This window comes from Hetaerina americana, unplaced genomic scaffold (genome assembly GCF_022747635.1).
Source record: "Hetaerina americana unplaced genomic scaffold, ioHetAmer1.1.p SCAF_3, whole genome shotgun sequence".
NCBI classification, from domain to species: domain Eukaryota; kingdom Metazoa; phylum Arthropoda; class Insecta; order Odonata; family Calopterygidae; genus Hetaerina; species Hetaerina americana.
Genome location: NW_027286874.1, coordinates 36,496,935 through 36,519,969, shown reverse-complemented (window position 1 = coordinate 36,519,969; position 23,035 = coordinate 36,496,935). Strand labels below are relative to the sequence as shown.

Sequence of the window (23,035 nt, the reverse complement as noted above, 5' to 3'; positions counted from 1 at the left end):
ATTGTTTTCAAAGTGGAGGCAAGCTTTCTGGCTTTTAATCAGGGTTCCCACATGCCCTGAGTGTCATGTTTTCGATCATTGTACAGATAATATTTTAAACATTGGAATTTTGTTTTCATTAAGTCGAAGAGTAAGATTGACAAATAATTTAAATTTCACATTAATTACAGAATTAATACATTTTTTACCTGAAAATAACAATATTTTTCAATAAATTTCCAAATATTTAAGATTAAAACAATGGTGTTCCGGCCCCTGGGAAATCTGATGAAAAGCCGAGCATGCCTAGGCCACTCAATTTTAAGCCAACATTGCAATTATAAACCATCCTTAGCGAATTATTAGCACTTGAAATGTAGCACGAAATATGAATACTCAATTATGGAAGTATGTATACTATTGTAATCCAATTAAAAGTTAATGACAAATGTAAAAAAGTATTATCAATTAAATCCCAAAAACAAATTATATAATAAGAAACTTCAACAAACCAAATAAAACTTAGTGGATAATGACCTTACCCTCTTTTCTCAATTTTATGACCTGTCGCTGAAAGACGAGACCGTGGGTTAAATGCTGCTACTTCAAGGTAAGGTGAATGCACCTGAATATTACCACGGGGAGCATATACAGGACCAAGAAGATCAGGAGCACCATCCAATTCCGCCTCCCTTACTAGTTCAGTGTACCGAGATAAGTCAACTTGATGGGGCTGCATGAATAAAAGATAACTCTTGAGGATTGGTGGGTACTAATGATTTATCTACACAATTAATGAAACTAGATAAGATCCCTTTGCAGAGTAACTACATTACCTATTAATACCTTAATTAGCTTTAAAGAAGAAAAATAATCACTTATTGTCATCAGTCTTAAGATTCAGCCATCATAAAGAATTACATCATTATAAAAATTGTTGAGAATTTTATACATTTTAATCAACTACTTGAAAGCCAGATAAGTGATAACTAAAACTTTCATGTCATTCAATGAGTTCCAACTTCAAAAATTTATTGGGACTTAAAGGAATTACTGGGTGATATTTCAGGGAAACTTTATGTCATTATTCCAATGTGAACTTAAAAACAAATCACCCTCTCTTGGCACTGATCAATACCAAACCAACTGGTAATAAATGCCTTCATCATAATATTAGGTAAAGTACATACTCATTATAGTAAATCCTCATAATTTTGATACCACCAAATGACCAATCACATAGAAACACCATTTGCGCTACAAAATTTAAGAGTAGCTATCCCATTCACCTAGTGACTTTAAAGTGATCATCCTAGAGCATTGCCATATCTCCTCATTGTGCATGCACAAGGGGAAATGGAATAACTAATTACCAACTACATTAATATAGGATTGAGTCCCTTTAATTTTATAGCTTAGAAAATAAATTTGCCCATGATATTAAAAACGCTTTGAGGTTAGAAAACTCTTCTGTTCGAAGACCTTTCTTTACTTTGAAAAAAAATATTAGAGGATTCTCAAGGATCTAAATGTAGTAAGAATTGAATACTTAACTTTTCAGATTAAAACACCTGTTTATACTAACTTCTATAGTAATTTCTGCAATAAATTACAGCAAATTCTGTTCATTCCTAAACTGTTAAACTTCATTCCACATATATTTCGTACATGCATTTTTGTGGAACGCAATTACTACAGCCATCAGAGCACCATGAACACTCAAACACTATTTAGAGCAAAATTCCATACTATAGGGTAAAAAAGCACCCCAAAAAAGATGCTGTTTACAAATTTGTTCTAAATTTATTAGTTCCCATGATTTGGATTACTGCACAGAATCAAAGCCCACTGCTACCTGATTCACATATATGGTTATGAATCCCTTTTTATCTATTCTCTAAATGCTTGGGACTGAAAGTGCTTCCACCGTAATATAGCATAAAATATTGAACTAATAAATTCCCAGATCATATTTCTATGTTTCTCTAAGGACAAACAAAATGTCATTGTGATTCTAGGGTATCCAGATAGAGAATTAATTATAAGATTTTTTTAAATGCATTTTTTTAAACTCACGTATACAAAAGTCCAATCATTTCATCCTGTGAAATTCAAAACAAAGATATTCTACTGTATAATAAATTACACTCTACAAGTCTACTTCTCTTGAGTTTTCTTTCTTGAAAGGTAATTTTTTCTACTTATTTTATCTCCCCAATAAAAATGTTGTTCTTTACTTTAGGGAAGATTTTTAGGAAAAAAATATTTAATACACTAAAAGCTCAACTTATGCAAATTTTAACTCATATATGACAACACTTTATTTGTTCATGTTTTGAAAAGCAATCACCTACACAAATGCTGCTGATTATACATTACCTCAAGTCTAAACTTAGTGTCTGAATCATCAAGAGGTGTCAAGAAGTCCAGACTAAATATCTCTGAATACATGAGACCAGCAAGACCTGCCCAATCATTGGGAGATAATCCTTTGTTCTCCCAAAACTCCTCTTCATCTACTGGTAACCTTTTCATGATATGAGTTGGGTGGAATCTCTCTAAAATCAGAGCTGCTTGCTGTATAGCAATCTAAAAAAATAAAGTAGGAAAGTGATTGGGTACATAAAATAACTTCTATGGCTACCCGAAATATTAACAAAGGTAGAGTGTACAAGTATAAGTTTTAAAGGTATATATATATGTATATCACGAACTTATAATGATACCAGCAAAAATATCACAAAAACAGCCATCAATAGCTTTTATAAAGAAATTCAAGTTGATCAATCTACTATATTCAATCACTTAATAGCTGGTGTTTTACCTCAAATTTCCTTCAATTAAAAAATAGAGTAGCTATTACATAATCTGGAAGCAATAATTGAACAAGAGAAATTAAAAAATAATATTTTGACTACTAAATTTGTTACATTTGCTTATTTCAGAATCAACTCTGTGAAATCTCATTGTTTTATTTGAAAACTTAATTTTTTATGACACCAAACAGATTATAAATGTATTTTCAACAAAAAGTATTAAATAACACTTTAATTGTTTCATTCATTTCTATTACAGAATGATAACAGTCACTAGAAATATCTATTGATCTACAATTCCACAGACTGAATCAAGACCTGAATAATTCTATACATGCCATAGAAACTCTCTTCGAATACACCCTAAGAAAACAAATAAACCACCCAGACAGGTACCCAAAATGTATTGGACATGTTAAGCACGGTGGATTCACAACTTATTGAAAAACCTTTTCGAACATCCTGTCAGTATTTAAGTGAGCTGTGCATTGAGGCTTGGGGGTTCTTGGTGGAAGAACATAACTGAGGTAATATATTTAATTATACAAATGGACCAAGTTATAAGGCTAATTGCATCAGGACCATTTATGTTTAAGAAACTGAAATACAGGTCAGTTAAGTTAAACTAACTTGCTGGGTAATGACAAACAATTGATCATAATATGATTATGATTGGCTTAAATTATACTTACTTTGAGATCCCTTGCAGTAAGTTTTATTCTTGAACGAACTCCAACACCAAGTCCTGTCTGTAAATCTCTACGTCTTTTTTCTAACTTTTCATGTAGAGATAAAGTCAAGTCTTGAGCTTCTTTCTCGAGGACACGGTAAGGGCCTTCTTTTGATGACAGACTAGCAGAAAAAGGCTTGAAGCAAGAATCTACAAAATGACTGTAGAAAGTAATCTCAATTAGAAAATTCATGAGGGGAGACACCCAAAAGGAGGACAAGTACAGGATCCAGAGAATAAGAAAAATGGTAGAAATTAATGGTGATCATATCAGTATGCAAGGTACTTAATTATCTCTTTCAGTGATTTAGAGGAAGTTATTTATTTGAAAAATGAAAAATCAATTAACAAAAAGAAGTATTCATATAAACTGAAACAAAATGGCCAAAAATATTTAGGTTTTGAAAGTTTGCTGAATAAATGCAGAGATTTTCCAATGGTGAAGCCTATTCTACACATTTCAGCACAACAGATATGGTATCACCATATTCATAAAACTGCCTGACATTTGCTATTTATTCCACCTTACACTTTCAATATACAATAAATGATGATAATAATAATACAAGCATATATACTAGACAAGAGAGAGTGAACATCATGAACTTTGGAATATTTTTGGGCTTCAAGGAAAAAAATGTAAAGATGCCATTTATGCTTTCATTTATTTAATGCCTTTTCAATTTTGTCATTAAGTACTCTTGGACCTACACTACCCTCATTGACTGCCGTATTCTCTTTCTATGGCTACCCCATATGGTCAAATAAATTTACCTTATAGTTTGTTGTCTCAGGCGTAACTTTGTGGAAATTGCATAGCATATTGAAATGTAATGAAATAACTGACTTTGTAATTCCACACACTTTATTTAAAAACATGACCCAGGTTTCGACGTTGAACGTCATCATCAGGTCTGATGATGACGTTCAACGTCGAAACCTGGGTCGTGTTTTTAAATTAAGTGTGTGGAATTACAAAGTCAATTATTTCATTGCATTTCAATTACCTTATAGTTCTTTAACATAACCTTTCCATCTTGCCTGAGTCTCTTCTACTTTAATACCCTTCCAATAGAATTTTTGATACTGTGAATATATTTGTTATTCTTAATCCTAGAGGTCCTAGAGGTGTTCCCCACCTTCCTATACAGACCACCTTCCCTCAGTGAACTCTCCAATACCTCACAATGATCTCTCCACCATATTTCTTTCATGGCATTAAGCATGCAGCAATAAAAACCTTCAAAAACAAAATCATATGAAACAGGAATATTGTATATCCTTATACTTTTCAACCCACTCAACATGTTCTGTAAAGAGATCAATTATACTATTATTACAGGGCAATGTTGTTCACATTTTTGTAGCTTAAAAAATGCATCACTTCTCCAATCACCAATTTTCCAGTTCTTCATTTTATGTCCTAGGTCAATGATCTATTTAATGTGCTTGGAACTTGATGTACTCCTTTTATAATCTGGTTAAATTATTCTCACCATGCATTTACTATGCAAATAGTCATCATTTTAAGTAAACAATGAAATCTTAAGTATAGCTCCTGCGTGCAATATAGCAGAAATATTATTATCAACAGCTGAGTATAGAGATGAACCAGTACAGTAAAATAAAACAGTTTCTGGCATCACTTGGTAGAAAATCTTCACATTGAACTTGAAATTACAACTCTTAGCTTTTCCACAAAGAAAAGTTTATACGGGGAAAAGCTAAGAGTTTTAATTTCAATTTCAAGAACCAGAAAAATTTACAGGAAAGACATCATCTACCCTGGCATTTCAGGAAGTTTTCTGTCCTTGAATAACAACAAATACACTGAGAGTACAACTGAAAAGCTTGGAGCTCACTGACAATGTATTTTAACTTTTAACATGCTTTTTTAATCATGTCATTTCACTAGACTGCAAAATTCCAAAGAACTTAACCTTCAATCAATGCAGGAATTCACTTTGAGATGTTAAGTTTCTATTGCCATTATGCTAAAAACAAAAGGAAGATGGTGCCGCTAAATATGCCCTTGGTTGGCACTTTGAATTTCCTTCACATGTGGTATGATTTGGTAACACACTTTGAAATCAATTCAAAGTTGGGAGATGGGAAGATGATTTTAGATCAACTCACTTGCAGCCAAAAGGTCATTTTCTACTTGATAGGACATTCATGATTTTCGTCCTCTTTTGTGGTTTTTCTTCTGCTGCTGTCAGTTCAACATGATTAAATATAGTACCACCGTGTAACAACTGTCTTCTTTTCTCATTAAATGAATCAAATTCAACTCAGAGTTTGTTTCCTGAATCTCCATTGAACCAAATTTAGCCAAAAGAAAGCTAAACAAGATAATATCTCGAGAAAAATATGCTGGATTAAGATTTATGTTTAATAATAGCAAATAAAATAGTATTCAATTACTTATTTTGGTCAGAGAAAATTAAATGAAACAGTTCTGCTTCCACGCCCTAATGCAAAAGGTACCAATTTAATTGCACTCACCTAAATTCTTTCTGGGGTCTGAGAATTGTTTGTTCCATTTCATGCTGAAAAGCTGCCAGCTCATCTAACTCCATCTTAGCCTCAAAAGCAGCAAGAGCTTGCTCTGGTTTAATCTGGCAAAAAAGATCAAAAATTATTTTTGCTAAAACATACATACATGTAAGAAGACAGCACACATTAGAATTCCTCAAAGAAGCTATAAAATTGGATACTTCAAGTAGTTTCCCACAATCCTATACATAATATGTTACAAAGAAATGGTATTGCTATAACAGATATTCCAGTGCCGATCTTATATTGACTGGAAATCCTGAGTTACTATTAGCAAAATGTCCAAATTTCATTTTGCATTCTATGTACTTTGGCCATAATAAAAAAGGTGCATGTCAGTGCAAAAACTGACTTACACAGACTGGATACATTGAATCAATGTTGCCTTAGAGTGTATAGTATATAACCAATGCAGAATCATAAAACTCATTCATGACCATCACTGGCAATTTTAGTAGACCTATAGTAATTTTATTTTGCTAAAAGAATAACAGTTATGTTTACAATTTTATTAATAAAGTTATAACATATGTATTTATATAAAAAATAAGTAATGCTAGATAAATTTAAAATATTAGACACTTGCAAAATTCATAGAAACGTTTTCAGGCAAAATCTAGCATTACCAGTTCCTTCATGTTTAGCAACTTGATGATCATCATTTTACAGGAATTGCATAGATCACAGGTCAGATATAAAATTATCAATAGGAATAAACAAGCATGTACATTATGGCAAAGCTGTTTGAATGATTCAATCCCTCTTTAAATATTTTACAAAATATGAAAATTTGAAATAAATGAAAATTTTCAGTCAATAAAACTAATTTTTTGCTCAGTCTTAAAGGAATATTTTAATCTTTTTATAATAATTGAAATAAGATGCATTGCAAGAGCTTTCAGCCAAAAAAAGATTAAAGTCTCTGGCACTAATAGTTTATAAGGAATTGAAATTTCAAATTTTACTTTCCATGCACCTTTCATGAATCATACATTTTTTTAAAGTATTCAAAATTTTATAAATTAGTAAAAAAATTCCCCAAAATACTTAATGAATAATTATTTTATTAAATAGAGGTAACTAAACATCAAAATTGAAGATGATCACCTGACACAGTAGTTGTAGCTGTCAGATTTGAGATGCAAATGGTCTAAATTCATAATTGGTCACCTTTCCATTAAATGTCAAAAGTTTTCATTACCCAAAACTCCAGTTTTCCTCTCAAAAGAACAACTCACAAACATGATTGAACACATGACAAATCTTATTTTTTCACAAATTTTCCTTCAAGTTTTCTTTAACATATTATATAAGTCAACATTTTGGCACATGATTAGTGAGAATGTTGAGACCTAGTAAACCAAATACTTGGGTATTACCAGGAATTTATCTACTGAGAAACTTAGCCTGGACTAGATCAATATCAAGTAGAAAATAACAAGAGAGCTTGTTTGATTGAGATTTTTATTGCATTGCCTTATTTTTTTGACTTTGCTTAGCTGAAGTATTTGCTACATCAGTCCAAAGTATTCACATTGTTTAACCTTATCTATTGAAAGGGGCAGTCAAATGAAAACCGAACACCCACCAAAACACAGGGTCCGCGTGAAAGGTGGCAACACTGTTACTACGTGTCAATACTGCCATTGCTGTGGTAGGAGAACTGCATAGTGACAACTCACAAGCACACACAGTTGTTGGGTCATGTCCTTGTCGGCACGTAGACTGGTCTGGTGTGTTCGTCCAACTGTAGAAATGGAGGCAAGCAAAGAAGAGCAGAGACGTGTGATTTGTTTTCTAGTAGCTCAGGATGCTGGAGTACGTGAAATTCATCGTTGGATGTCTGCTGTGTATGGTGAACACTGCATGTCTGAGTGTTTACGAGTGGCATAGGAGATTCAAAGAAGGGTGCACATCATTGCAAGATGCTGCATGCCCAGGCCCATCAAGCCATTATCCCTGATGTGATAAGATGGACTGATGGCCTTATCCAGGAAAACCGACGAATCACAAAGGAAGGAATTCGTGTTCAGGTCAGCATCCTTCTGCTTGTCAACTTCCTCGAGCATGGAACCACAATCAATGCAAAGTGTTATGAAGACACTTTGTAGGAACTGTGATGTGCATAGAGTCAAAATGCCCCGGAATGCTGTCGGATGGAATCAGCCTGTAGTGTGATGATGCTCACCCTCATACTGCCAATCTGATGAAGGCTATGCTTCAGTGATTTGGTTGGGAAACACTTCAACATCCTCTGTACAGCCTGGATATTTCACCATGTAATTTTCACGTCTTTGGTGACCTTAAGAAATACATTCATGGATGTTGGTTTCATTTGGATGAGGAAGTGTAGGAGTGGATTGTGAATCCATCAGCACAGGGTTGTTGTGGCAGCACAGAGAGGTTTTTGATCTGTCAGTGACCTATCTCTTTCTACAAAACTGGAATTGATTGTCTCATCTCCCAGTAGGATTAAAGTACCAACCCTTTTGGTTATTACTTTTGAATAAAATCATTCCACAGTCATGTTGCAGTGGGTTTCCGGTTTTCATGTGATTGCCCCTCATTTTTATTAATGTAAACTTTTCAAGTTTTTACATTAATTATTTTACAGGCTGTCGTTAAACTTTTTCCTTGAATCTTGAAGATACACAATGACGGTTGAATGTTCTTCATATTCCACACTGACATCAGATTAACAAGAATCTCAGTTTTCAAATCTTATTTCATAGTTCAGATTTTATTACTATTTATACATGGAAGTTAAAATCAAAACTCTTTGAGTTATGGGATGATACTACAGGCCTTTGGGAGAACTTTTGGTGTATAGTACCTGTTGATTCCTGTAATATAAGATCCATGCTGTTCTTTCTTGACTTTAGCTACTGCTCTTGAAGGTGATTATTTTGGCAAGGTACTTCACGAGGCAGAAATATTTTATTCACCCTTTTCATTCTTTTTAATTTTGTTATATTATTTTAATAATTTAAACTCTAACCCAAAAAGACTGTGAATGGCAATGTTGCCAGTGACATTTGGAAAGTAGACAAATAATATGGCACTCACATTAAGTTTGAATATTTCAGTGGCCGAGCAACCCTCTTCAGTCAAGCAATTGGACAGCAAGGAATATAAGAATAGGGGGAAGGGTAAGGAGTTATGAATTTTGCATAGGATGGATGAAGTTAAGGGGAAGAGTGAGATATGTAGTGAGTAACATTTGGTCACAGTATCATTTCTACAACCTGTGTCAGCTCTTTGAAACGGATAGCAAATAAAAGAAATTGAATTGAATATTTATACAATCTGATTTTGTTAGCTTTGATGTTCTAACCTGATAAAAGTAGTTGGAGGCTAATCCAGGACCAGCTATCCTCTTCACTACAAAACTATCACTTGCAGGTACTCTGCCCCGTTTCTTGATGACAACATGAAACATCAGGAAATCCCAAATCATTCGAAGAGTAAATCGGACCAAACCAACTGAAAACAATCAAAAATATTAATAACCACTCTTTCTATAGGGAGCATGTAGTGAAGCTAATCATAAAAATGAGATATTTTGAGATATTTATAAGAAATGCAATCTGAATTAGAAAATGTAAGGCTTCCCAGTGAGCCTATCTACTAATTACTAATCAACACCATCATGATGTTAGCAACTAATTCACTGATAACTTACTGCAAAGCTAATGTTTTTGGTAAGCTTGCAATAAGAAATGCTCTGCAATAAAAATATAATAAAACTGATATCGGAATAATTCAATAATTCACTGAACATAATTTGATATTTAATTTCAACATAAATAAATACTTAAAAAATCAAAAGAATTATCAAGAGTAAAAATAAATGAAATGCTTTTTAAAATTACTCACCAATAAGAATGACAAGAGACAGAAGAGGGCAAGCAATAAATGCTATGAAGGAAGCAGCAATTGGTTGCAATATTCCTTGTACTCCAAAGTCCCAAATAATAGCTTCCAATACAACAAGATATCGATTACGATGGTCTGGATCAGGACAATCAAAATCATAGGCCAGAGCCATAAAAAGATGAAGGCCTAATGTCACCAGGGGCATCCTTGATGTGTTATTTATTTCAAAAATAACACAATGAAAGAAATCATACAATAAACACACAAACAAAATTAAAAAATACAAAATTATGTTAATCATGATTTTTTTATGAAATAAATTATTCAAAAGAATTCCTTACCAAAGAAATGCCACTAATGCAATGACTAGACTGCCAATGCTCGTTACAAGGCACAAGAGGGGGAAGACAACCATAATGGTTAGAGTTCCAATCAGACCTTTTAACATGTAATTCCAAACTCTATTTACATGTCTAGTGAGTCCTTTACCAATAAAACCTGAAATTAGAGAGAAATAATGTTACACCACAATGTGTTACAAAGCCAATGGCACAACTGCATTCAATGAGAACATATTGATAAAAAGAAATTTTTTGGGTTCATATTGCTAAGAGAGCTTAGGAATATATTTTATTTTTCATGGCAAATTTGAAGAAATGGAATACAATTAGACTATGGTGAATAATTATAATGAGTCAACTGGGAATTGATAACATTAGCCAACAGCTTTTAGATACACAATGAACATGTTTTTTTTCCGATTGAATGCTCATAGATAGTGGTATATTCATCTAAGGGTTTTCATTATTCTGGTTGCAGGTTAGGCAATGTGGAAATATTACATCAGAAACTTACAGAATGAAAACAATAACACACATTGATGAGAGGGCATTATACACCATGAGTGCATACCCCTTCTGTTAATCAATAGTTATAGGGAGGAGTACCCATTGTGAAAGATCATGCAACCTTTCATCCCATCAGCTGCCATATTTCCAAAGCAGCTGCTAATTTTGGTGCAAAAGTAAACATAAGAAAGCCAAAGTCCACCTTAGGCATTAAACCTTCAGTTATGGTGATGCCATAGCCTCATTCACCCTATCAGCAACTGCTGCTGCTAAGTTTTAACATTGTATCACAGAAGCCTTCTTAGGCGATGAAAAAGAAATATGACCCAGAACTTATCGAGACCCCAAAAGGGTGCCTACCAGGACCTATACATACAAAAAATTCATGAAAAAATGAACAAAATTATGGTTCATGTCTGATCATATTCGTATATCCACAGAAATACTCAGCTCTACTTCCACAGAGACATTTTAATGTCAATATCATCTGGATACACCTCCATGATAAGGGTACATGACATTGAAAAATTGATAAACATAGCAGCTATTGAAAGAACTACAGAAGATGCCACGACAACAACTTTAACTGAGTCATCAGCTGATATCTATTAAAATGCATCAATTTCAAGGTATAAAAATCATTCCCCATGACCAAGATTCTAACCTCAATCCCTTGATATCCAGCCAAGTGCTTTAATCCATTAAGCTATAGAGGCATCCTCCGACACTGCAAATTTCTAGAGACTTTTAAAGTACAGTGTCATGACAACATACAGTATGTACAATTTCACAAGTAATCGTAGTTGTGAGTATTTTGGTATAGTCCATGAGGTCAAAGCCAACAAGAAATTCAGGGATAATGGGTTCAAATCCCAGTCAAGGTGAAAAATTTTTACAATTTGAAATACATGGATTTTTTATGGCAGCTATTGGTTGTATAAAAACCATAAACACAGTTATCAACCCAAAGGTCAGTTTAATAGGTAATGGTAGGGTTCACACAATACTAAACCCAATGGCAAAAGAAATTTGCATGTCAGGGTAGGGGGGCCAGTTCCTTTCTCTGTGCCGCCTATGGTTTCCCAGGAAGTTCAGGTACCCAAATAATCACAAAGCATCAGTGAAGCTGATGGTGCCCTGAGGCATGCCAGGGAATCAAACCTGGGCCCTGAATTCAGTAGTCCAATGATGCGGCATTATAATATATATGCCATTTCCATTTTATCTTGAAGAAGACTGTGAAAATTTCATTAGACACACCTTCCTTATAAAAACTCCACTTCAATTGTCACAGCCACCTTTGGAAGATTGACCAAGGTTCTTTTAAGAAATTTAGAAACTAAAGGCATATGAATAAATCTCTTGTTGAAATCCTTTGACAAAAATTCATAACTGGTAAACTAAAAAACTGAATAATGAACTGTCACCAATATGACTGCCAGATGCCCATAAAGATAATGGCTTTTTTGGAATTTTTGATAACCATTATTGCGGATATGATTGATGAAGAGTAAAGCTTTCCAACCATAAATTGCCAAATTGCTAATAAGATGATAAAATCAATGCAAATGGTCACAAGGATTGCACACAATCGGGTATACTTCATTTTTGGAGCGAACTGCATGAGATTGGTTTGTTCACCATACATCATTATCCCCTGAAGAGCAACTGGCTAATACATTTATAAAGCCACTTATGTCTGTAAAGTTTAAGGTCAGGAGTGTTATGTTTCTTAGATCTAAGGCATTATTGCAGTAAAAGGTGATTTGATTTGTTTTTTTCACATTCACTGCTTGATTTTTTTTCAATATGTTCTACAAGGGAAGATAATAAAATGTTCAAATACAGGTAATAATAAACATATTTTTGGTTAGTAATACTAACAGTACTTGACAGTATCTTTTTCTTGGCTGAGGTGCTATTAAAATAAATTAATCCAAACCAGCGGTCAGAAACTTATAATATCTTGAATCTTATCTTCAAAGAGAAATTTACAGCCTAGCACAATTAGTCTAAATTTCTAAATCACCTCAACCTATAATGATTGCCAAGTTATGATACCTTTTCAAATCAGTAACCATAATGAAGGTATTGATTTGTTTCAGCTGAATCAACATTTCAATTAAAATAGAATGACACAAAAATTCCAACGATATATATTAATCATAACTCAGACTCAGTGGTGTTAGCAGCACTGCTATAGCATTTTCACACATTTTCTATTTCAAGGAAAAACAGTTCCATTGTGATTCATTACCTGTATCAGGTTTTGTTTCAAAGTGCGTCCGTGACTTAGAAATATGCCTCCAAAGTGAGAGTAGGCGTGAGCAAAGTGTTGACGTTAGAGAAGACTTTCTTGGGAAGAGGGTTCCATTTACTTGAGAGAGCTCCAAATCTGGCATAAATGGTTCTGCTTGGAACAGAGCACGTAAACTAACAGGACTACACCATGGTATAACAACCTGAATTAAAGTTTAAAACATCTTGATTAGATATTCATTAATACATTGGTGATAATAAAATATCACAAAGTACAAAATCATTAATCATAAACACGTATGGTTATGAAATGACAGGATACAAATGGAAGAAAGATACATATGAATTATATTTATGTTCACTTTAAAAGTGGAGCCAACGACTCACTAAATGTGAAAAATACTTAAACGTAAGTGAAGGGAACTCTACTTTGTTGAATAATTAGCATCAGAATGTTCACAATTCTAAGCATTAATTGACATACTATCTTTAATAAACTTTGCATCAACTCACACCAAAGAAAAACATGGCATTCCATGTCCAACTCCAAGTCCGATGGCAATAGTTAATCCACCTCCACATTGGCCATCTAGTAGTGGTAGTTCTAACAACTTCCTTTTCAATTAAAAAAACTGGCTGCAAACAATTAGAAAAAAGTAATTTTTTATTATGCAGTGACAAGACAATGTATTGCTTCACATACCTATTCAGAGATAATATTAAGGTTCAAAAATCATTTTATCATATAAAACTCAGAGCTAATTCATCAGGCTATAGTAAAATAAATGATCAGTAAATAAGCAATATGAGTGCCATTTGTAAATAACACTGGCTGAAATATCCACTAGTTTTCAATAGGGGAAATGTCAACAAAGAGTTAATGGTAATAATTAGAAATTACATGGTATTTGTAAGGTACTACCGGTTCTTCTTTGAAAACATCATTCTCCTGGACAGGAACAAAATTTTTGATTTTCCATTCAATAGCTAGTGACAAAAGAGACCAAAAATGTATATGTGTAATTCATTTCCTGCTTGATAGTTTAATGGAATACTTCACCATACAGTTTTTAATTAAGTCCCTTTCCTTAAAAGTTACAGTTACAAGAATTAATTCCCATTTTATCTCTTAAAGATGATTCGGAATTTTATATTAACATTTCTTTTTCAAACTATTTTTGGAGTAATAACTTAAGTGCTTCCTGTAACCTTTCTTTCCCATCAACCAACCTCTGAGGTGCAAATCACACCTCTATGTACAAATCTTCATCTAGTAATTGGGATAATGTCTCCATAATTACCCCTATCCCACCCAAACATGCTGGAATATAACTTAAAATACTCATGCAGACACAAAGACAGTTTTGGAAGCATATTGTCATCCATCACTTAATGTTGTTCACTAGGCACCCTTTCCCAGTTTCCCAAATGGTATCCATCACTTTCTCTCCCAAATTTCAAATTACACATAAGTTTCTTTTTCCTCTTCCAAAATTAACTGATTTTGAGCTTAGAAAAACAAATAAAAATGATTTCAAAGTAAATCTATCATATTAATTTATAAATGAAATATAATATCTGCTACTCCTACCTGACTAGGGTCAGACCTTGGAGTAGTAATTGAAGTGGCAGTTTCACTTAAAACAGTGGGAATTACTTCTGATTGCCCTTGGAAACATCTTCTTACAATCCAATTGCTGGGAAACCAAATTTGTGTTCGCCACTGAAAGCTTCTGGTTGATGTTTTCACCTTACGAAGCTCCTTTGTTAAAACAGGTTCTCTCTGTGAAGGCAAGGCTTAGTTTAATCATTGGGTAAAAAGTCTGGGCTTTACTAGAAATATCAAAATTATCAATGTATATTGCAATCAACAAATTGGAGTAAATATGTATTTTATTTCATAAAGAGCTTTTAATTTATATCCAGACTGAAAGGCTGGTCTTTGGGGTTTCTCATAGAAGGCAGACAGTATCTCATTAATAGTGATATTTCACCGGCTATGCATAATTTATGCACCCTTAGATCAAGCTGAAGTTGCAATTTCTTTGAAAAGTACCAAAAAATATGCATAGTGCTGAGGTGATTGCCTGGCTGATGCTCTCTGATTGGCTAATTTAATTCATTATGGCATTAGCAAATAGTTCATGATGACTTGACATGTTACCATTAATAAGATGCCAATATGGATAAATCCCAAAAAACAGCCTTCCAGCAATGTTGAGTACAATAGTTTCTGACTATCCTAAAGAAAACTACGTACCCCATTACGAAAGACCTAAAATGACAGGAAAACGATAAAGAATACATGAAGAATAATTGATATTGGTTAAAAGCAGCAAGAGTACCACAGAAATATAGGTACAGAAATGAGCTCAACAAGAATATATGTGCACTTTTTTTAACCATGACAGTCAATGTGGAAAAATCAATGTACGAAATTTGTGCACATGGTGAAACAAAAAATTTGCTTAGCTGATGGTATAGCTAATTTAGCACATAAGAAGGTAGATAGAAGAATGACAATAAAGTAAAATATAATCAAGAAAAATGAATTTGAAACGAATGAATACACTGAAATGCACCAAAAGTTTGATTTATGAGTTGCAAATTTTACATTTTTTCTTACTTTTCATTATTTTACCTTGAATGAGCAATGCTGGCTATTACCCAATTTAATGCTTCTTCAGATTTACATTTCATACCTAATTTTTTTAGTCCGGACACTAATACCTTCATTAATTCTCGTTAGAGTTTTATGTTATAGAAATTAAGGATCTTTACTCACAGTTACTTGTCCAAAATATAAAAGGTATGAGTATATTAAATGATAACATTACATGCAGCCAAGATTACATCATGCACTGCAATATTAAAGCATAATCATGTTTTTTTTAATGAGAAACAATTTAAACAATGTATAAGAATAAAATATTTCTCATAGGATTGTGAGATTTTTAAAATCATTGTTTGGTAAATCCTAAATTAAGTATATTTTATCAGCGACAAAAACTGACCAGGCTTCATCATTGATTTTAAAACTCTTTTTTAAATGTATAGTAAATGCTTAGGATAAGCCAATAGTTGTCAGATGTCCAAACTTGTACAACATTGTTTGAATAAAATATTAATTCATGCATATCAATAGTTTGCATGTAATAAAGGTAAGTTAAATCTAAAAAATGAAAGAAATTAAGGAAATAATTAGAGTAGTTAATGAAAATTACTCCATTGATTTTCAGACAGACCAATCTCTGCACACAAAGCATAATGAAAAAAAGAGCATATAATCAAACAATGATGTTTTTAAATGAAAAGCAAAAATAAACGATCCTTACCTCTCTCATAAATGCAAGATCTCTACTGAGAAAGTACATGGTCTGATTGAGCTGCTGCTTTTTACACAAAAGGAGAGCTTCTTCATGAGCACCCCACTGACACTCTTCAATGAAATGCATCTATAAGTAAGAAATCATACTTATTGGGATTATCATTAATGCAAGGCACTAAACTAATGCTAATTAAATGTAAAAAAAATGCAAACCTAAAGCTAAACCATTCTTATAAAAATACCAAATAACTGAAATTGGACTATTGATAACAAATCATCCAAATTCAATCAAACAAGATCATGATATAAAAACATTCTTTGTGATACTTTTACAAACTTGAATTAATCAGTCATAGTCCTCATTGCATTTTCAACACAAATCAAAACAAAGAATAATATTCTTCAGCTCTGGTTCTCCTTTTCAATATTGTTCCAAAGAATCATTCACCAGCTAATTAGATTCAGGATCAAACTTACTTAAGGCTTCGGAAACATTTGGCCACTAAAATGATGTAATTTTCTGATGGATAAAAAACATTTAATTAAAATTCAAGTTTAAATTCTCCATCATTAGATATGTTAATGTATACTTTCATTTTATTAATTGAATATTGTGGTACAAATCCTAATCCAATATGATAGTTTAGTTTCAATAATGAATTTTGGATTTTAACCCTTCTAAAACATTCATTACAATTAAATCTGTTTCACATTATTTTTGGAACCTGCATTTATGATCTAATGAACACATAATATCATTAGTATCCAACAACAGATTTGATAAAGCTATAATATTCAGACTGTAAATTCTACTACACTAAGAATGAGGAATGAAAGACTAGGAATGAGGGTTGCATGTGTGGCATAGCTAAAGAGAGAACCAAATCTGACAAATTTTGAGTGCAGCAACATGAATTTCTTGAAGCTAGCTAGTAAATTGAATTCAACAAAAGGGCAAATCAACATAAACCAGGTGATCATGACTAGAACCAGTCAATGCATATATTAAAATTTATTTTTTCTTCAGAGTGATAGTTCCCCTGTTTTTATTCTTTGTTTGTCTGATATTGTGAATTGGAGCTCATCTCTTCAGTAACGTTACTGAGGCTGATCCAGCCTCTTCAGTTTTAAGCAATTTGAATGACCAACACTGAAAAAATTGTATGCCACTATTATAACAGAGCAAACACTGTAAGTTTTTCACTGCTTTACGGACAATCACTAAAAAAAATTGAATGAGAAGATTTTGGCTAATGCCATTATTGTGATCTTATACGAGACTTGAGCAGAGAATGACCCCTTAATTGTAGAATGAACAGAACTTTGAAGGATGAAATAATGGACCTACAAATGTGCTTATGCACTTACAAGGCAGGTGAATATTCTTGAGATTATATGAAGTAGCATCATTTCTAAGAACATAAAGTGTACTGGTATAATAATGCATATTTCATCCAACAAAAGCAATATGGAATAAAATAAACTCCAGGGGCACTGCCAATCCACCAGTACAAAAATGGTGTATAGAGAGTGCCTTTTCAAAAGCCTGTGATGAATGAACAAAAATTCAAGGATAAATCTCATTCTCTTCATTATACATGTGCATAAACTTACATTTTTAGACACTGCAAATCCACAAACCTTCACATTAAAACAGCACATTTTTAAGAGTATTTAGTTAAAAAAATTGTGTAAAATTTCCAATTAAAATTCTTAATTAAAAATCTATTGTTGTTCTTGTGTGGCAAATAAAATATAACCAACAACATAAAATACAAAAGTTACATTTACTGCAGCACTGTGAATCAAAGTAAATCACAGAGTCATCTTTGACCAATTTTGTGAATTCTATGAGATACATAGGCAAACTGTAAATAGATCCACAATTAGGCAAATGGAGGAGCCTGGCATGAAACTGGACTGGTTTCTATGAAAATAATTTACTTCAAAGTGATCATAACTGTGGGCTATATTCCATCTTTGACCCATAGCCTTCATTAACATTCTACATGAACAGAAAATCCTTGGTTTTTTCTGGAACGCATTATTACATCCTTAACTTTTCTTAACTTTCTGTGCTTATAATTGACAACTTAGCTTTGTAATATAAATGTGAAAGCCATTTTGACTGTTTAGAGCAACTTTTTTCAGGCTTCAGTGGCACTGAACAGTATGCACATGTAAGACATGTCAAATCTCTAATTAAAAAATTCTAGAGGTGTAATAGATAAGCTACAAATAACTAAAGATGATGAAATTCCAATATACAAATTAATTCTTTGTGCATTTCAATCATACTTTTGTTATAGTAAACAAAACACCAATATCATATTAAAACTTTAGTTTACAATCAATAAAAAATTAAATAAAACTACAGTCATGGAAACATAGTAGTTGTACCTAGATACAGATGGATTTAGTTGAAAATATAAATCTAAACATGACTGAAATTTTCTCTGAGTTTTTTCATTGCATAAGGGTTAAGAAGGGTTTAACTACTTGTATTTTATTTCATAGTTACCTCTGCATTTCTAAGTTTATCTCGCATCCAGGGCTGGATTCTTGATAAAACTGGATACATATATTTTATTCTATTTTTCAGAGACTCCTGGGTTTTGGAAAGTTTCCTCTGAACATTTTCTACTGCCCTAATATTCGAAAACACAATATATTACATTAGGTATTTTAACACAAGAATTTACATAAATATTAATAAAAAAATAATTTTCAAGGAAATTAGAAAATTCCAAATTTCAAATCAGACAAATAGTATTCTAACTCAAAAATCGCACCTGTGCATCAAAACAACAGATTGTGCCTGTTGAACTAGAAGTTGTCCAATGCCTTCACCCAAAGATGCAATATCTGGATTAGCTAGTATGCTGTTGTAAACACGTTGCAGATATTCATGCATCACGGCTAAATTTACTTCCTAAAAAAAACAGACAAAACTTTAATTATAAGATACTTATCAACTGCTAGATAACAACTCAAATATTAGCAATAGAAGATGACTGATGGCGAACGTGTCCAATATTGTCAATGTAATTCTAAACCTAAATCAAATGTGCAACTAGAAACAATGATTTTTACTGTAATTTTTTTATACTCAATAGAACTTATTTCACGAGAAATAAACTCTCATGGTCACACACCATCTTGCAAACAAATACAGTTAAACTTCAATTTTATACAGCTTTAGATTTTGTGTACATTTTTTTGTTTCATTTAATACTAGGACTTAATTTAACTATATTTTTGTTTATTAAAACAGAGGCTCTTGTATGAAATATTCCAGTCTTGTTCGTATTTCATGTTTCAACAATGATTTTCCGGCTTTACCTATGTCTTATTCATCAATTTTGGAGAGTGCTATTCTGAATAAAGCTTGCAATAGTCTGAACATACTATTCTAAGGCAGTTAATAATCTGGGTTACAACTCTTGAGTGGAGGTGATGTCAGCTTGGGAAAAATTATATTTCAACAGTCAATTAAGATGAAATCTAGGAGTGGTACTATGAAATCAATTATGGAATGATGATCTTTGGATCACCAAATGAATACATTATTTTCCAAAGAAAAATCATTTATTTAGTGCTACAACAGATTTAAAAAGGAATTACTCATATTTCAAAAGATACTATTTCTTTAGGATAACTTTAGCAATGTCATACATGTAATGTCAGTCAATGTAGCCAAGCTTGTTTATAGGTAATTGTGTGTCAAGCTAAAATATATGACACATCGAAAAAATGTCTAGTCCCTTCTGAAAATCTGTGAATTTCTATGGTAGATATGGAAAACCCATCTTATACCAATATAAAATATGTGGAGAGCTGAAATTGGCCCCACTAATAATGTAACCTGGAAACTGGAGCCATATCTGAATAATAAAGCAAGATTGTTAGTAAAGTAGTATTAGCATAGATATCAGGTCTGTTTAGAAAGTACCCAAACTTTTTGAAAAGCGTGCCTCAAGTTGGTTATTTTTTAATCCGCTTGGAGGCGCCATGGAAACTTTCAGAATAGCTACCTTCAATCACTTTGTTGATATCTTGTTTTGTTGAATGGTGATGTTGTGATGGTGTTTGTGGAGTGCAGCAAAAAATTGAATCCACAGAAATGAGCTCTATAAACGAGCAGCATTGTTTTATGAAACTCTGCATGAAACTGCAAAATCTTCACAGAAAATTTTGAACTGATTACCAAGGCTATTGGTCAGGATGCTATGAAACATACTCTGCGTTATGAGTAGTTTACCCAGTTCAAAAAGGGGCTGCAATCAGTGGAAGATGACAATGACGAGCGTTCTGGAAGACCATCAATGTCGACTGATGACTCCCATATCAAGAAAGTGAATGACCTCATTTGTGAAAATTGACATTTGCAGAAGAGTGTGGCATCTTGATTGGTTTGTGCTACGAAATCCAGATAGAAAAGTTGAGGATGCAGCCAATCACTGCCAAATTTGTGCCTCTCCTGATGACTGAACATCAGAAACAACATTGACTTCAAGTCTATCAGGAACTGTTTGATTGAGCTGAAGAGGATGAAACCTTCTTGTCCAGGATCATAACATGTGATGAGTCATGGTTTTATGACATCGAAACAAAGGTGCAACCTTCACAATGTATTGATGAAACATCCTCCCACCCCAAAAAAGCGTGACAATTTGCTCGAATGTCAAGGTCTTGTTTTTTTTTTCATGCAACAGGGGTTATGCATTATGAATACATATCTAAAGACCTGGCACCTAACACCGAGTACTACCAGGGGGTTATGGAATGCCTAAGAGAGAGCGCTGGCTCATTTGTCTCTCAGGACTTGTGAATTTTTAGTCAAATACGCTTTTTCACCGCTTTTCTTCCCCGCCTACCCAACCCACCAGACCTGGCTCCATGTCACTTTTTCCTGTTCTCCAACCAAAAAATGTCCATCAAAGGAAAAAGATTTTCCACAATTCCAGATAAAGAGACAAATTCAACAGAGGAGCTTAAGAGCATCCTGGAAGAAGCACTCCAGGACTGATGAATAACTGATCGTAGCACTTTTCCACTTGATAATTTTTTTATTTTACGACTGGTTTTCGATGTATTACAGCATCATCATGTCTTTTTTATCAAGTGGAAAAGTTCTATGATCAGTTATTCGTTATGTTTGACTTCCACCAAATCACACCTGAAGCAACTCATTTTGTTCACTCTAGGACTGTTTCAAATAGTGGAAACACCATTAGGATAAGTGCATATGTAGGGGAGGAGACTACTTTGAAGGGGACCCTGACCAATAATTTGTAGGCAAAGTATTTTTTTAATAATAAAAGAAGTTCAGGAACTTTTTGAACAGGCCTTGTAGAGCATTTTAGCATGATTTGATATTGCCTATAAGTATGCTCAATTTCTTGCTATCCAAGCAGTGTGCTTCAGCTCATGCTTAAGCTTAAAGTTCTGATATTCAGATGGGTTTCAGGATTCTGGTTATTAAAGAGGCAGAGTGTGGTTTTTACCAAAAATCTAATTTTAATATTTCATTTGCCTGTATTATCACTATTATCTTTATGTTAATTTTTTTAAAAATTTTTTCTGGGAAACCATTGTTGTTGATGAATTCGCATTGTGAGACGAGGATAAGAGAGAAATGTTATTGTGTTTCTTAAAACTGAAAAGGAGAGCTAAAGAGAAATGTCAGAGTCAATTTTATACCAATCTGATAGGCTAGAGTACCTTCCAGTCACTGAATGACAGCATACTGTACATTTTCAATTTACCTCAATATTCAGTCAGGAATTGAGGAAAATGAAATCTAATAGAGGCCTTCCCTCAAATAAACAACCCAGGTTGAGGCAGTGCTTGACAGAAGGGAAATTTACATGAATTCAGGCATAAGCACAAAATGGGGGAGGGAATACATTATAACAGACACTGTTAGGGAGAGACTCAACCAAAATATTAATGCACAATATTTGATGTCAACTTTCAACTCCAACCTTACTCAATTTACCATCCTTACCCACAGTGCTGACTATTATGATAATGACAAAAAACTGCGGGAGATGCCACGACAGTAACTCTTTGACGGAGTCATCAGGTAACATGAATTACAATGCAACAATTGCAGAGTGTAAAAATCATTCGTCTTGACTGGGATTGAATTTCAAATCCATTATGGTAATGGATTTGAAATTTAATTTTTAAATCAAAAGACTTTGTGAAATTTTGAACCATAGTTCCCATCAAATAAAAAATCTCCCTAATGATAAAGGCAGGAAAATTGTTGTATCTGACACAAAGTTACAATTTTAACTGTACAGTATAGTCAGAATTATGGTGATATAAAACTTGCTTGTCAGTCCCTCTTATGTACTCAACGTATTTGGAGTACTTTTGGAATTCGAAGGCACAGAGGAGCAAATGCAATGACGAGAAGAAAAATAAGAACAAAAAACATAAATGGTCATCACCAATGTTTTAAACTCAGATGCTTCTTATCATAGCTCACTGCCACACTTAAAATAGGAAATACTTTTTTCACATATTCGTAGCCTAAATAGAAGAGCCAATTCAAGTACTCCAAAGGGTAATGCTCAGAAAATCATGAGCGTAAATGTGTTGAACGTGTTTATTTGCTATAGCTGCATTACCA

At 33.1% G+C, this 23,035-nt stretch overlaps 1 protein-coding gene across 6 annotated transcripts in view; it reads right to left on the bottom strand.

Moving 5' to 3' along the window:
• The window catches only part of LOC139690981 (uncharacterized), a 133,447-nt gene that overhangs the window by 23,077 nt on the left and 87,335 nt on the right, over positions 1–23,035 (bottom strand). For all 6 annotated transcript variants that reach the window (XR_011701547.1, XM_071588670.1, XM_071588673.1 and 3 more), the window contains 13 exons: positions 19,185–19,324; positions 18,914–19,040; positions 16,400–16,519; positions 14,656–14,847; positions 13,578–13,700; positions 13,063–13,267; positions 10,299–10,455; positions 9,958–10,163; positions 9,416–9,564; positions 6,031–6,143; positions 3,488–3,686; positions 2,359–2,568; positions 522–712 (listed from right to left, as the gene is read on the bottom strand). Coding sequence is in view for 5 of the 6 variants with exons in the window: in XM_071588670.1 (XP_071444771.1) it covers positions 522–712; positions 2,359–2,568; positions 3,488–3,686; positions 6,031–6,143; positions 9,416–9,564; positions 9,958–10,163; positions 10,299–10,455; positions 13,063–13,267; positions 13,578–13,700; positions 14,656–14,847; positions 16,400–16,519; positions 18,914–19,040; positions 19,185–19,324 (2,132 nt within the window). In the remaining variant the exon portion in view is untranslated. The remainder of the gene's footprint in view (positions 1–521; positions 713–2,358; positions 2,569–3,487; positions 3,687–6,030; positions 6,144–9,415; positions 9,565–9,957; positions 10,164–10,298; positions 10,456–13,062; positions 13,268–13,577; positions 13,701–14,655; positions 14,848–16,399; positions 16,520–18,913; positions 19,041–19,184; positions 19,325–23,035) is intronic.